The 14633-nt window shown below is 36.8% G+C and overlaps 1 protein-coding gene across 3 annotated transcripts in view; it reads right to left on the reverse strand.

Moving 5' to 3' along the window:
- Positions 1-14633, reverse strand: part of SPATA17 (spermatogenesis associated 17) — a 239331-nt gene that overhangs the window by 202871 nt on the left and 21827 nt on the right. For 2 of the 3 annotated variants that reach the window (XM_045165757.1, XM_006076186.4), the window contains exons 2-3: positions 3211-3300; positions 1255-1336 (exon numbers count right to left, since the gene is read on the reverse strand). In XM_045165757.1, the coding sequence (XP_045021692.1) occupies positions 1255-1336; positions 3211-3300 (172 nt within the window). The remainder of the gene's footprint in view (positions 1-1254; positions 1337-3210; positions 3301-14633) is intronic. The other variant, XM_045165758.1, reaches the window with a different exon arrangement.

Raw genomic sequence — 14633 nt, forward strand, 5'->3', positions numbered from 1 at the left:
GTTATTAAACAGCAACTTAAGAGATTCATGATATTTAGAGAATCTATCACTAAAATAGGTTCCCCAGTAGGGACAACAGATCTACTCTATAAAAACATCACAGTGATTTTAAACCTAGCTGTGAGAGAGATCCAATACTTGTAAAAATTTGTGCCAGCATCTTAAAAAAAAAAAAAAAACACTTTATTTCATTAAATCTAAAGTATTAGGCTCTTCTCTAAACAGTTCCTTTATTTTATTAACATGCCTTACAATTTTCTCACCAAAGGTGAATACGTTATTTTTTTAACTTTTAATTGGAGAATAATTGCTTTACAATGTTTTGTTAGTTTCTGCCATACATCAACATGAATCAGCCATAGGTATACATATGCCTGGCGTGCTGCAGGTCGTGGGGTCACAAAGAGATGGACATGACTCAGTGACTGAACAATAGCAATATATATATTGCCTCGCTCTTATTATTTAGTTGTCTACTTATTTTTTCTTTTCTCCCTCTATATCTTTTAACTTTATTTAAATGCCTCTAATAAAGAATAAATTAAGAACAAACTATTATAGTAGAAAGCATGACAAATCAGAAAATTAGTGAAGTAGGAGAATGATTAGAAACCTCCTCATTTTATATCAAAAAATTATTTTTCCTAATTTATAAAATCTCTTAACTGAAGTATAAGTTGGCGCGTTATCTCATACTTCTGCAAGTCTATTGGTGGATATAGATGACTGAGTTACGCTATATTTATTAAGGTAAATCTTAAAAATCTCCCAAGAGTCAATCAAAGGGAATGATAAGTAGCACAGAGAGAAACTGCCTTACATTTTTCCTTTGTAGAATTAATTTGGGGCACTTTAACCAATGTTTACTAACTGTTTGGTGAGCCAGAGATTAGTCTAAATGTTGGTGGACCAAAAATGAACAAGCTACAATGCTTACTCTGAAAAATCTCACCATCTAGAAAATGGAAAGAATCTTCAACAAATAAGTACATACAAATACATATCCTGTAAAGAGTACTTTAACAAAAATAAAATATCTGATATAGTTTGGGTACAAAGAAGTTAGTCATCAATTTTTCATGGAAAAAAAAAGGAAAGTCTTCTCAGAAGTCTCATTCTAAAAATTAAGCTCAATTTTGTTCTCATATAAATATTATCAATAACTCTAAATTATTATAAATGTGACTGATATGAATAAGTTTCAATAAATTATATAATCCAAATGCTAATGTATATAAATTTCATAATATTTACCTTCACAATTACTTGATATTGTTGTCTGCCTAAGTAACCTCTCCATCGTTTCTGAATAATTGTTGCTACTCTGTGTAAATACCTAGGTAGAAAATATGCTTATTAGTATGCTTTCATTGAAACAATGATATATTTTCAGTTTCTGCCTAGAACATTCCTTTCCACATATTCAAGAAATCAAACTCAAAGCTAAGTTTATGTGTACTTTTAAAGACAGTATAGAGGTTGCCCAAAAAACTAAAAATATAAACACCATATGATCCAGCAATCCATTCCTGGGTATATATCTGAAGAAAACAACAACACTAATTTAAAAAGACAAATGCACCCTAATATTCATAGCAGTATTATTTACAATTACCAAGATATGAAAGCAACCTATCAAAAGATGAATGGATAGAGAAGATACTATATATTTTACATACAAACATGCGCACACTAGAATATTGCTCAGCTATAAAAAAGAATGAAATTTTGCCATTTTCAACAACATGGATGGAACTGGAGAGTATTATACTTAGGGAAATTAGTAAGACAGAGAAAGCCAAATACTATATATTATCACTTATACATAGAATCTAAAAAATAAAACAAGCTAGTGAAAATTAAAAATAAAAGCAAAAAAAGAATTTCAGACATAGAGAATGAACTAATCAGTGGGGAGAAGGAAGAGGGGGAATAGACAGGGCTAGGGAATTAAGAGGTAATACTATGTATAAAATAAATAAGCTACAGAGATAAAACTACAGCACAGGGAATATACCCAGTGTTTTATGACTACGTGCTGTGCTTAGTTGCTCAGTTGTGTACGACTCTTTGCGAACCCATGGACTGAAGCCCACCAGGCTCCTTTGTCCATGGGGATTCTCCAAGCAAGAATACTGGAATGGGATGCCGTGCCCTCCTCCAGGGGATCTTCCCAACCCAGGGATCGAATGCAACTTTCCCGCATTGCAGGTGGATTCCTTAACTTCTGAGCCACCAGGATGGAATATAATCTATAAAAATTTTGCATCACTATGAAACTAATTGAGTAAATTACTTAAAAAAATAAATCAAAAGTAAATTAAGAAGAAGAATACAATGAAAGACTATAAAACAGGTCACAGTGACATGTTGACAAATAAGCCAGGCAATATTGATGTGAATCACTGCAAGTACTTTGAAATAATTCTTGAAGTCAAGAAACACTTTCCTTTTTCATACTCATGTTACTCAGTCTATCCCCAGTAATGTCATTTTAGTCTGTTGGATTAAAAAATCCTCTGCTGTCATGTTCCTATTTGGCATAGTGGCCGAAAGAGAAACCTCATCTCCTGCTTTTATTTCCATGTCTGGCTCCTACCAGTTAATATAAGAAAGACAACAGTATAACCCCTAGCTCATCAGCTGACTTATAATGGGCTAGTCATATTCTTTCTCCACCTCATCAAGGGCAATATTTTTCAGATTTGATGAGAAACTGAAGGAAATTTGAGCACTGAAGAAAAAGTGGAAACAGTTAAGATAGGGATCGACTTTGGTCTCTCTGTAGTCAGAATGGTATCATTTTGGCACCATTTGTCTTTATTTACCAACATGCTGGAGAGGATTGGAATAGTTTCTGTTTTGTTTTGTTTTGCTCTGTTTTTCTTTCTTACCAGTCAATAAATTCATTGCTATAAAAATAGGTTCAGTCATTTGTCACATCCTATGGAACCTGCAGAAAATAATCTGATCAAGTATACTTATAACATTGAGAATTTTCCAGAGATATGGTCAATATCATTTAGTATTTTGATACATAAGAAATAAGGAGCAAAAAGATCTATGTCTTTAAAGGACATCATATAAGTTATTAACTTCATTGCAAGTAAAAAAAAAAAATTTGCAATGAGAACTACATGAATAAATTACATTTTCTAAGGAGTATATTTTTATGGTATATCTGAGGTTTCCATGGCAAAATCAATATACCTGATATATGCTCGAACTTGACATCCTCGAAACCAGCTCTGGATTTTAATTGCTGCATCATTCTCCTTTTTTCGAAATATATCCACAACACTAAAAACAAATTTTTTTAAAGCATTTCATTAGTAACTAATATAATTATAAAGCAAATCAACCTGTTAAACTTAATTTTTAATTTCTTCAAAAAGGATAATTATAATTCAAATATTATTTTAAATGAAATTAAAATGCTAAATTGGAGAAGGAAATGGCAACCCACTCCAGTATTCTTACCTGGAGAATCCCATGGACAGTGAAGCTTAGCGGCCTACAGTCCATGGAGTCGCAAAGAGTCGGACACGACTAAAGCTACTTAGTACAAAATGCTAAATAAAGAAAATATTTCAAAAACAATGAGCTATGTTTAAAAAATTAGCCTTTCTCTGAGAGACCATGTGTTTTCAATAGCTTTACTTTTTTTATTTTTATAATCATCTATTTGCAACTAATTAATTTGCCAGTGGTGTTTATAAGGAAATTTAGAAAGCAATGTGCTATTTTGTCATTATTTTTAAACATAATTATTTGAATTTATTTTTTTAAATGCCACTACACATATCACGCAAGATTAAAATCCTCACATATTTCACTCACTGCATCAGTTAAATGAATTGCCTCTAAGTAAAATGAATTCATCATTTTGCCTGTTCTGGATAGAGTTCTGAGAAGGTCTACTTCAATTAGGGAGCCAGGGGGCAGGGTCATAGGCCTCATAAAGAGACAAGAAATTCAGTCTTTAGATTTTACTGACTTACAAGGAAGAAAAAGTTTTACTCAAGACAGATCTCCATCTTAATTTTTTCAGTCATTACAATTCTCTCCCCATCCCCATACAAGGAAGAAAAAGTTTTACTCAAGACAGATCTCCATCTTAATTTTTTCAGTCATTACAATTCTCTCCCCATCCCCATTTGATAAGGTCCTATTGCTTATGGAAATTACTATGAAACACAGAGTAATTTCTCTCCTGTAACATTGGCTGGCAAAAAATTAGCACTCTGTCTACTGAATAAATAAAGAATTGTTAGTCACTTACTTTTCACTTTTAAAAAAATTCTCTCAAAAATTCTCTCAAGAATTCTCTCAAGATTATTTTTTCATTTTCATTGCTAGATTAAATATATAGATTTCATTGAAAATGAAAGCGTTAATTGTTCAGTCGTGTATGACTCTTTGAGACCCCATGGACTGTAGCTCACAAGGCTCCTCTGTCCATGGGATTCTCCAGGCAAGAACACCGGAATGGGTAGCCATTCCCTTCTCCAGGGGATCTTCCCGACCCAGGGATCGAACCTGGGTCTTCTGCATTGCAGGTGGATTCTTTACCATCTGAGCCACCAGAGAAGCCCAATAAGTTCAGACAATTAGAACAAAAACAGAATGGAAAAAAAAGAATACTTCAAACAATACTATGAAGTTGACTGAGAAAGAAAATGGCAATTAAACCATCAGGGACAAAGAGTTAAAGAAACAAGCAGAAGGATTATCTGTCTACTAGATAACAAGGAAATAGAGTTATCTAGAAAGCCTAATTGAAAAGAATTTACAAAAGCAGAGAAAGGAACAAAAATTATGCATCAAGTCAGTGACCCAGATGTTGAAAATAGTAGTGAAAAATTATACAAATCAGTGTAAGGGTTACTAGAAGTAAAGCATAAACTGTAAAACCTACACAAGAGAATAGTCACTCTACCAGATCAAGAAAGGCACCGAGATAAGACTACTGTTGTTGTTGCTGCTGCTGTTGTTGTTTAGTCACTAAGTCGTGTCCAACTCTTTGTGACCCTCATAGACTGTAGCCCTCCAGGCTCCTTGGTCCAAGGGATTTCCCAGGCAAGAATACTGGAGTGGGTTGACATTTTCTTCTCCAGGGGATCTTCCCAACCCAAGGTTAGAACCTCCATCTCCTTGCAATAAAATTTACTGGACATAATTGTGTGATGACATGCTAGACAATTAGGAGTAGAAGAAAAGAAAGTTTGGCTCCGGAGACATAATGGATATAATTCCCTGGTTTTTGGCCACACAGTAAGTGGGATCCTAGTTCCCCAACGAGCAATCAAACCTATGCCCGCTGCATTAGAAGCATGGAGTCTTACCCACTGAACCAACAGGGAAGTCCCAAAGAATGTCATTCCTAACACTCAACTTTTGTCTTCTCAGAGCTGCTTCCTCTAGGGGACTGCACGCCACCTGCCACATTGAATCTCTGTGAAGAATGCCGCTTGCAAACTCCCTGACTATCTTTCAGGGTATGGACATCCACCCCATTTTAGGATGACAGAGCTGCTGAGGACTCAACAGGAGCCTGCATGCTCTTAGAAACTTGAAGCCTGGGGTGATAATAGATAAAAGACAGCCAGATGTCTGAACAACTCTGTTAAAAGAAATAAAGAGAATAATAATATCCTGTGCATGCTAAGTTGCTTCAGTCGTGTCCGACTCTTTGCGACCCTATGATCCACAGCTCTCCAGGCTCCTCTGTCCATGAGATTCTCCAGGCAAGAATACTGGAACAGGATGCCATGTCCTCCTCCAAAGGATCTTCCAGACCCAGGGATCGAACCTGCATCTTTTGTGTCTCCTACAATGGCAGGCGGGTTCTTTACCATTAGTGCCACCTGGGAAGTCCAATAATGTCTTAAATAAATTAATACTTCATGTGCCAGCACTATTCCAACGATTTTACATACCACTGAGTTAACTCATACATAATTCCTTTCAACACCTCAATGGAGTAAATAAGCATGCCCATTTGACAGAGGAAGATACTGAGGCACAGGTAAGTGTAGTGATATGCCCAAGGTCACATATTGGTTGGTGTCAGAGTCAAGTGTTGATTCTAGGTAATCTGGCTCTTGAGGCTGCATTCCTAACCATCACTGTCCCTAAAGGGGAAGAGGAATGATAAGAACAGGAGAAGGGAGGGAAGTAAAAAGGAATAAAAAGCAAGAAAGAAAAGGCAAGAGGCAAAAATGCATGTAAGCCTTTTCCAAATATAATATTGAAATTTTGTGGCATAAAATAACACCAATCTCCTTAAAATTATAAAATAAACTAAAAGATGAAGATGTGGAAAAACACCAAAAAAAACCCAAAAATTTCTCACTCATGAGAATGCAGTACAATAGCTTGCTCCTTGGAAGAAAAGTTATGACAAATCTAGACAGCATACTAAAAAGCAGAGACATTACTTTGCTGACAAAGGTCCATATAGTCAGAGCTATGGTTTTTTCAGTAGTCCTGTACAGATGTGAGGGTTGGACCATAAAGAAGACTGGGCGCTAAAGAACTGATGCTTTCAAACCGTGGTGCTGGAGAAGACTCTTGAGAGTCCCTTGGACTGCAAGGAGACCAAACCAGTCAAACCTAAAGGAAATCAACCCTGAATATTCATTGGAAGGACTAATGCTAAAGCTCCAATACTTTGGCCACCTGAGGAGAAGAGCTGACTCATTGGAAAAGACTGATGCTGGGAAAGAATGATGGCAAGAGAAGGGGATGACAGAGGATAAGATGGTTGAATGGCATTATTGACTCAATGGGCATGAGTTTGAGCAAATTCAAGAGACAGTGAAGGACAGGGAAGCCTGGCATGCTGCAGGCCATGGGGTTGTAAAGTGTCAGACATGACTGAGTAACTGAACAACAAGGCACTCATGTATGTGGCCAAAAAGAAACAATTTGGTCTTTGAACACATACAGAAAACTTTCACCTACACAAGTTGAAAGTCACAAAACTTCAGAAATGTTTGTTAGAGCTGCACACATATACACATGGTAGTAAAATTATAATGAAATGATGAAAATATAAATCTCAGGACAGACATGGAGCAATTTCTAAGACCTGTTGTGTCTTCATACACTGGGAATTCCATAACAAGAAAACTAAAGACCTTGTGCTATTGTTACTACATCTGAAAGAAAGAAAAAAAAAAAAAAGAAGCAGAAACTTTGAAAAAAATCAACACAACTGAAGAATAGCAAAAGACAGCCAATTTACAGAAAAGAAAATACAAGCAACTTTCACTTTAGAAGCCCTTGACCTGGGTTCTAGGTATATTTTCACTTTGAAACCTATATATAACAAACCCATCTTGTAAATGCCAATGTACATTTCAGGAAAAATTATATTGAAACAAACACTTCCTTTGAGTTTCAGAAAATGTTCTTTTAGTCAAAAAGCTGAAGGGAGGCATTGATGAATGGTTTCCAATGTTAAATTTTACTGTGAAATGTCATCACTTTTCCAAAAAATGTAAGCACATTATATTTTGTTCTGAACAGTGAAGTGGTTAATGTTACTTCCACAAAATATGTTCATTTTCTGCTCCTTTAAGGCAATGTGAAAGAGGAAGTATTACCTTTATATAAAAAGGTATTTATTTATAGAATTTTGGTACAACATACATAGAAAAACACGTAAAAGATTGAAGTAACCAACAAATGGCATCGAAGTGTCTTTAATAAAGTGCATTTAGAAAACTTTTTTAAAAAGGCACAAGAAGATACTTAAGATGACTCAGGAAATTCATTTTTATGATTTATCATTGTACTAATAAAATTACAGAAACAACCAAAATAACCAATAGATATAGTATAGTCAGTCAGTTAGCTCAGTTCAGTCGCTCAGTTGTGTCCGACTCTTTGCGACCCCATGAATCGCAGCACGCCAGGCCTCCCTGTCCATCACCAACTCCCAGAGTTCACCCAAACCCACGTCCATCAAGTCGGTGATGCCATCCAGCCATCTCATCCTCTGTCGTCCCCTTCTCCTCTTGCCCCCAATCCCTCCCAGCATGAGTCTTTTCCAATGAGTCAACTCTTTGCATGAGGTGGCCAAACTACTGGAGTTTCAGCTTTAGCATCATTCCTTCCACTGAACGACCAGGATTGATCTCCTTTAGGATGGACTGGTTGGATCTCCTTGCAGTCCAAGGGACTCTCAACAGTCTTCTCCAACACCACAGTTCAAAAGCATCAATTCTTTGGTGCTCAGCCTTCTTCACAGTCCAACTCTCACATCCATACATGACCACTGGAAAAATCATAGACTTGACTAGACGAACCTTTGTTGGCAAAGTAATGTCTCTGCTTTTCAACGTGCTGTCTAGGTTGGTCGTAACTTTGCTTCCAAGGAGAAAGTGTCTTTTACTTTCATGGCTGCAATCACCATCTGCAGTGATTTTGGAGCCCAAAAAAATAAAGTCTGACACTGTTTCCACTGTTTCCCCATCTATTTCCCATGAAGTGATGGGACCAGATGCCATGATCTTCATTTTCTGAATTTTGAGTTTTAAGCCAACGTTTTCACTCTCCTCTTTCACTTCATCAAGAGGGTCTTTAGTTCCCCTTCACTTTCTGCCATAAGGATGGTGTCATCTGCTTATCTGAGGTTATTGATATTTCTCCTGGCAATCTTGATTCCAGATTGTGCTTCGTCCAGCCCAGCGTTTCTCATGATGCACTCTGCATATAAGTTAAATAAACAGGGTGACAATATACAGCCTTGAGGTACTCCTTTTCCTATTTGGAACCAGTCTGTTGTTCCATGTCCAGTTCTAACTGTTGCTTCCTGACCTGCATACAGATTTCTCAAGAGGCAGGTCAGGTGGTCTGGTATTCCCATCTCTTGAAGAATTTTCCACAGTTTATTGTGATCCACACAGTCAAAGGCTTTGGCATAGTCAATAAAGCAGAAATAGATGTTTTTCTGGAACTCTCTTGCTTTTTCCATGATCCAACAGATGTTGGCAATTTGATCTCTGGTTCCTCTGCCTTTTCTAAAACCAGCTTGAACATCTGGAAGTTCATGGTTCATGTATTGCTGAAGCCTGGCTTGGAGAATTTTGAGCATTACTTTACTAGCATGTGTGATGAGTGCAATTGTGCAGTAGTTTGAGCATTCTTTGGCATTGCCTTTCTTTGGGATTGGAATGAAAACTGACCTTTTCCAGTCCTGTGGCCACTGCTGAGTTTTCCAAATTTGCTGGCATATTGAGTGCAGCACTTTCACAGCATCATCTTTCAGGATTTGAAATAGCTCAACTGGAATTCCATCACCTCCACTAGCTTTGTTCATAGTGATCCTTTCTAAGGCCCACTTGACTTCACATTCCAGGATATCTGGCTCTAGGTGAGTGATCACACCATCACACCAAGTGATCACACCAAGTGATTATCTTGGTCGTGATACATCCATAAAATGGAACAGTGTTTATCCTTGAGGTTTCCAAGTGGCTCAGTGGTAAAGAATCTACCTGCCAATGTAGGAGATGCAAGAGATATGTTCCCCTGGAGTAGGAAATGGCAACCCACTGCAGTATTTTTGCTTGGAAAATTCCATGGAGAGAGGAGCCTGGCAGGCTATAGTCCATGGGGTTGCAAAGAGTTGGAAGCGACTGAGCACACGCACATTTTGTCCTGATAAAAATTAAGTGGCTCAGTATGTCTTCACATAGACACAACATGTAATGTGAAAACAAAGGAAGATACAGCATAGTGTAATATGATCCCATACTTATAGAAAACAATTTAAACTATATTAATATGGGAATGTATACACAGACAAAGTCTTACTTTGAACAAAGTTATTAAAAGTGATTGCCTTTAGGAACTAAAATTTGAAAGGAGAAATTTATTAATCTCTGAATTTAGCAAATCATTTTATAAGAGTTGTATAATATTTTAAAATTTTTAAAATTTTAATTTGTATTGAAATAAACATAATCCTTTAGAAAAATACAAATACATTTCAATGTTAAGGAAAGTATTAGACATATCTAGGGATGGGGAACACATGTATACCTGTGGCAGATTCATTTTGATATTTGGCAAAACTAATACAGTTATGTAAAGTTTAAAAATTAAATAAAAAAAAAAAAACTAAGGAACTTGCCTATTTAATATAACATGAACCACAGCCTAACCTAGTCAAAATGTTAGGATATTTGCCAGCTCTTTTGCTTTGTACAAAGACCTTAGCTTAAACTGTGCCACTTACTGGCTGGGTTTACCTTAAGCAAGCTTTTTAATCCAAAATTTTCCTCTGTAAAATTTCAATAATAGCAGTCATGAGTATGTTTGCAGGCATATCATAAAGAACTTGAAAGATTGATAAATAATGTGTTTTCAATAAACAATAATGATAATTATTACATTATTATACAATAGTGGGCATCTATGTAGATTGCAGTAAGAAAAAAATATACCAGTCTGTCAATATCTTATTAATCAAAAAATATATACTATCTATAAATAATGTATACATTAGTATGGTATTTATTACTGAATAAATTTGATGTGTAACATTTTGCTAAATTTAAGTTATAAAGCTTATTACATAGATATATTTACATATTATAATATGATTGATGATATAGCAGTATTTATCACATTGCATGATTATAGTACAATATTAGTCTATATTCATTATATGCTTTTGATCTGGATGGCTTACTCACTACTCTTTTCGAGTTTGTACCCGTAAACACCATCATTCTTAGCCACCGCCTTTTTATGGTAACCACCATTTTCACCTCTTTTTTATACGTCTAATTTTTTTAGATTCCATATATAAGTGATCTAATACAGTACTTGTCCTTCTGTCTGACTTATTTCAAGTAGCATAATGTGCTCAAGGTCCATCCATGTTGTCACAAATGGGAAGATATTTTTCTTATGACTGAACAATATCCCACTGTGTATAATACCATATCTTTTTTACCCATTCATTCATTTATGGGTATTTGAACTGTTTCCCTATTTTGGCTATTATGAATAGTGTTGCATTAAGTGTGGAGTTCATATATACTGTCAAAAATCCTGTAGTCATTTCTTTTAGCTTATACCCAGAAGTGGAATAGCTGGATCATATGGTAGATCTATTTTTAATTTTTTGAGGAAACTTTACATTGTTTGCCACACTGGTTGGGCCAATTTACATTCCCACCAACAACATATAAGGGTTCTCTTCTCACCACAGACTTGACAGCATCTGTTGTCTCTTGCCTTCTTGATGATAGCCATTTTAACAGATGGGAGATGAGGCTATCTCATGGTGGTTTTTATTTGCATTTGCCTTATGATTAGCGATGTTAAACATCTTTTCATGTGTTCATTGGCCACTTCGGTGTCTTCTTTAGAGAAACGACTATTTAGTTCTTCTGCCCATTTTTTAATTGGACTGTTTGCCTTTCTGTTATAAGCCCCTGTTGAATACATGATTTGCAAAATTTGTCTCCCATTCTGTAGGTTCTTTTTAATTGTTTATGATGCTGTACAGAAGTTTTTGAATTTGATATAGTTGCATTTATGGATTTTTTTTCTTTGTTGTTTATGATTTTGGCATCATGCTCAAAAAATGACTGCCAAGACCAGTATCGATGAGCTTTATCTCTATGTTTTATTCTAGTTTTACAGTATCAGATCTTGTATTTAACTCTTTAATCCATCTTGAGTTAACGTTTGTGAGTGTTGTGAGATAGGGTTCCAATTTCACTGCTCTTCATGTGTTTCTCCAGTTTTCCCACCATCATTTATTGAAAAGACTTCGCTTTCCCACAGAGTATTCCTGGCTCACTTTTCAAATATTAGATGACCATATATGATGGGATTTAATTTTAGGGTTTCTATTCTGTCCTATTGGAGAAGGTGATGGCACCCCACTTCAGTACTCTTGCCTGGAAAATCCCATGGATGGAGGAGCCTGGTAAGCTGCAGTCCATGGGGTCACGAAGAGTCGGACACGACTGAGTGCCTTCCCTTTCACTTTTCACTTTCATGCATTGGAGAAGGAAATGGCAACCCACTCCATTGTTCTTGCCTGGAGAATCCCAGGGATGGGGGAGCCTGGTGGGCTGCCATCTGTGTGGTCGCATGGAGTCGGACACGACTGAAGCGACTTAGCAGCAGCAGCAGCAGCATTCTGTCCTATTAGTCAATGTGTCTATTTTTGTGCCAGATCAACACTGCTTTTCTTACTATGACTTTCTATTATACTATGAAATCCAGAAGTGTGATACCTCCAGCTTTGGTTCTTTTGTCTCAGGATTGCTTTGGCTACTCAGAGTCTTTGTGGTTCCTCATAAATTTTAGGATTGTTTCTTCTATTTCTGTAAAGAATACCTTTGGTGTTTGGGTGGGGATAGCACTGATTCTGTAGATGGTTTGGTGGTTTTATGGGTATTTTAACATATTACTTACTCCAATCTAAGAATACAGGATGCCTCTCTGTTTGTGTTCCTCATTTTCTTCTAGCAGACTTCTGTAGTTTTCATTGTGCATATCTTTTACTTCCTTGATTAAACTTATCCTATGGGTTTTGATTTTACTGTGAATGAGATTCTATAATTTATTGTTTTTTCAGCTGTTTCATCATTAGTGTAAAGGAATTCAATTGATTTCTGTCTAAATTCAAATCCTACAACTTTACTGAAATTGTTGATTAAGTCAGCAGTTCTTAAGGAATTCTTTGGGATTTTCTATGTATAGTATCAGTTGTTGTTCAGTCATTCAGTCATATCCAACTCTTTGCAGTCCGATGCGCTGCAGCACACCAGGCTTCCCTGTCCATTACCAACTCCTGGAGCTTGCTCAAACTCAAGTCCATTGAGTCAGTGATACCATCCAACGATCTTGTCCTCTGTTATTCCCTTCTCCTCATGCCTTCAACCTTTCACAGCATTAGGGTCTTTTCCAATGAAACAGTTCTTTGCATCAGGTGGCCAAAGTATTGGAGTTTCAGCTTCAGCATCAGTCCTTCCAATGAATGCTGCTGCTGCTAAGTCACTTCAGTCGTGTCTGACTCTGTGCGACCCCACAGACAGCAGCCACAGGCTCTCCCGTCCCTGGGATTTTCCAGGCAAGAACACTGGAGTGGGTTGCCATTTCCTTCTCCAATGCATGAAAGTGAAATGAATATTCAGGACTGATTTCCTTTAAGATTGAATGGTTTGATCTCCTTGCAGTCCAAGAGACTCTCAAGAGTCTTCTCTAATGCCACAGTTCAGGAGCATCAGTTCTTTAATGCTCAGCATTCTTTATGGTCCAACTGTCACATGCATACATGACTACTGGAGAAATCTTACCTTTCACTATATGGATTTGTTGGCAAATAAATGTCTCTGCTTTTTCATATGCTGTCTAGGTTTGTCATAGCTTTTCTTCCAAGGAGCAAACATCTTTTAATTTCATGGCTGCAGTCACCATCTGCAGTGATTTTGGAACCCCCCAAAATAAAGTCTCTCACTGTTTTCATTGTTTCCCCATCTGCCATGAACTGATGGCACAGGATGCCATGATCTTAGTTTTTTGAATGTTGACTTTGAAGCCAGCTTCTTCACTCTCCTTTTTCACCTTCATCAAGAGGCTGTTTAGTTCCTCTTCACTTTCTGCCATAAGGGTGGTGTAATCTGCATATCTGAGGTTATTGATATCTCTCCTGGCAATCTTTTTAACTAATTATTTTAATTGGAGGCCAATAAGAAGCTGAAGTTGAATGGTTCTATGAAGACCTACAAGACCTTTTAGAACTAACACCCAAAAAAGATGTCCTTTTCATTATAGGGGACTGGAATGCAAAAGTAGGAAGTCAAGAAACACCTGAAGTAACAGGCAAATTTGGCCTTGGAATACAGAATGAAGCAGGGCAAAGACTAATAGAGTTTTGCCAAGAAAATGCACTGGTCATAGCAAACACCCTCTTCCAACAACACAAGAGAAGACTCTATACATGGACATCACCAGATGGTCAACACCGAAATCAGATTCATTATATTCTTTGCAGCCAAAGATGGAGAAGCTCTATACAGTCAGCAAAAACAAGACCAGGAGCTGACTGTGGCTCAGATCATGAACTCCTTATTGCCAAATTCAGACTTAAATTGAAGAAAGTAGGGAAAACCACTAGACCATTCAGGTATGACCTAAATCAAATCCCTTATGATTATACAGTGGAAGTGAGAAATAGATTTAAGGGCCTAGATCTGATAGATACAGTGCCTGATGAACTATGGAATGAGGTTCACGACATTGTACAGGAGACAGGGATCAAGACCATCCCCATGGAAAAGAAATGCAAAAAAGCAAAATGGCTGTCTGGGGAGGCCTTACAAATAGCTGCGAAAAGAAGAGAAGCGAAAAGCAAAGGAGAAAAGGAAAGATATAAACATCTGAAGGCAGAGTTCCAAAGAATAGCAAGAAGAGATAAGAAAGCCTTCTTCACTATCAATGCAAAGAAAGAGAGGAAAACAACAGAATGGGAAAGACTAAGGATCTCTTCAAGAAAATCAGAGATACCAAGGGAACATTTCATGCAAAGATAGGCTCGATAAAGGACAGAAATGATATGGACCTAACAGAAGCAGAAGATATTAAGAAGAGAAGGC

Source organism: Bubalus bubalis, chromosome 5 (assembly GCF_019923935.1).
Source record: "Bubalus bubalis isolate 160015118507 breed Murrah chromosome 5, NDDB_SH_1, whole genome shotgun sequence".
NCBI classification, from domain to species: Eukaryota; Metazoa; Chordata; class Mammalia; order Artiodactyla; family Bovidae; genus Bubalus; species Bubalus bubalis.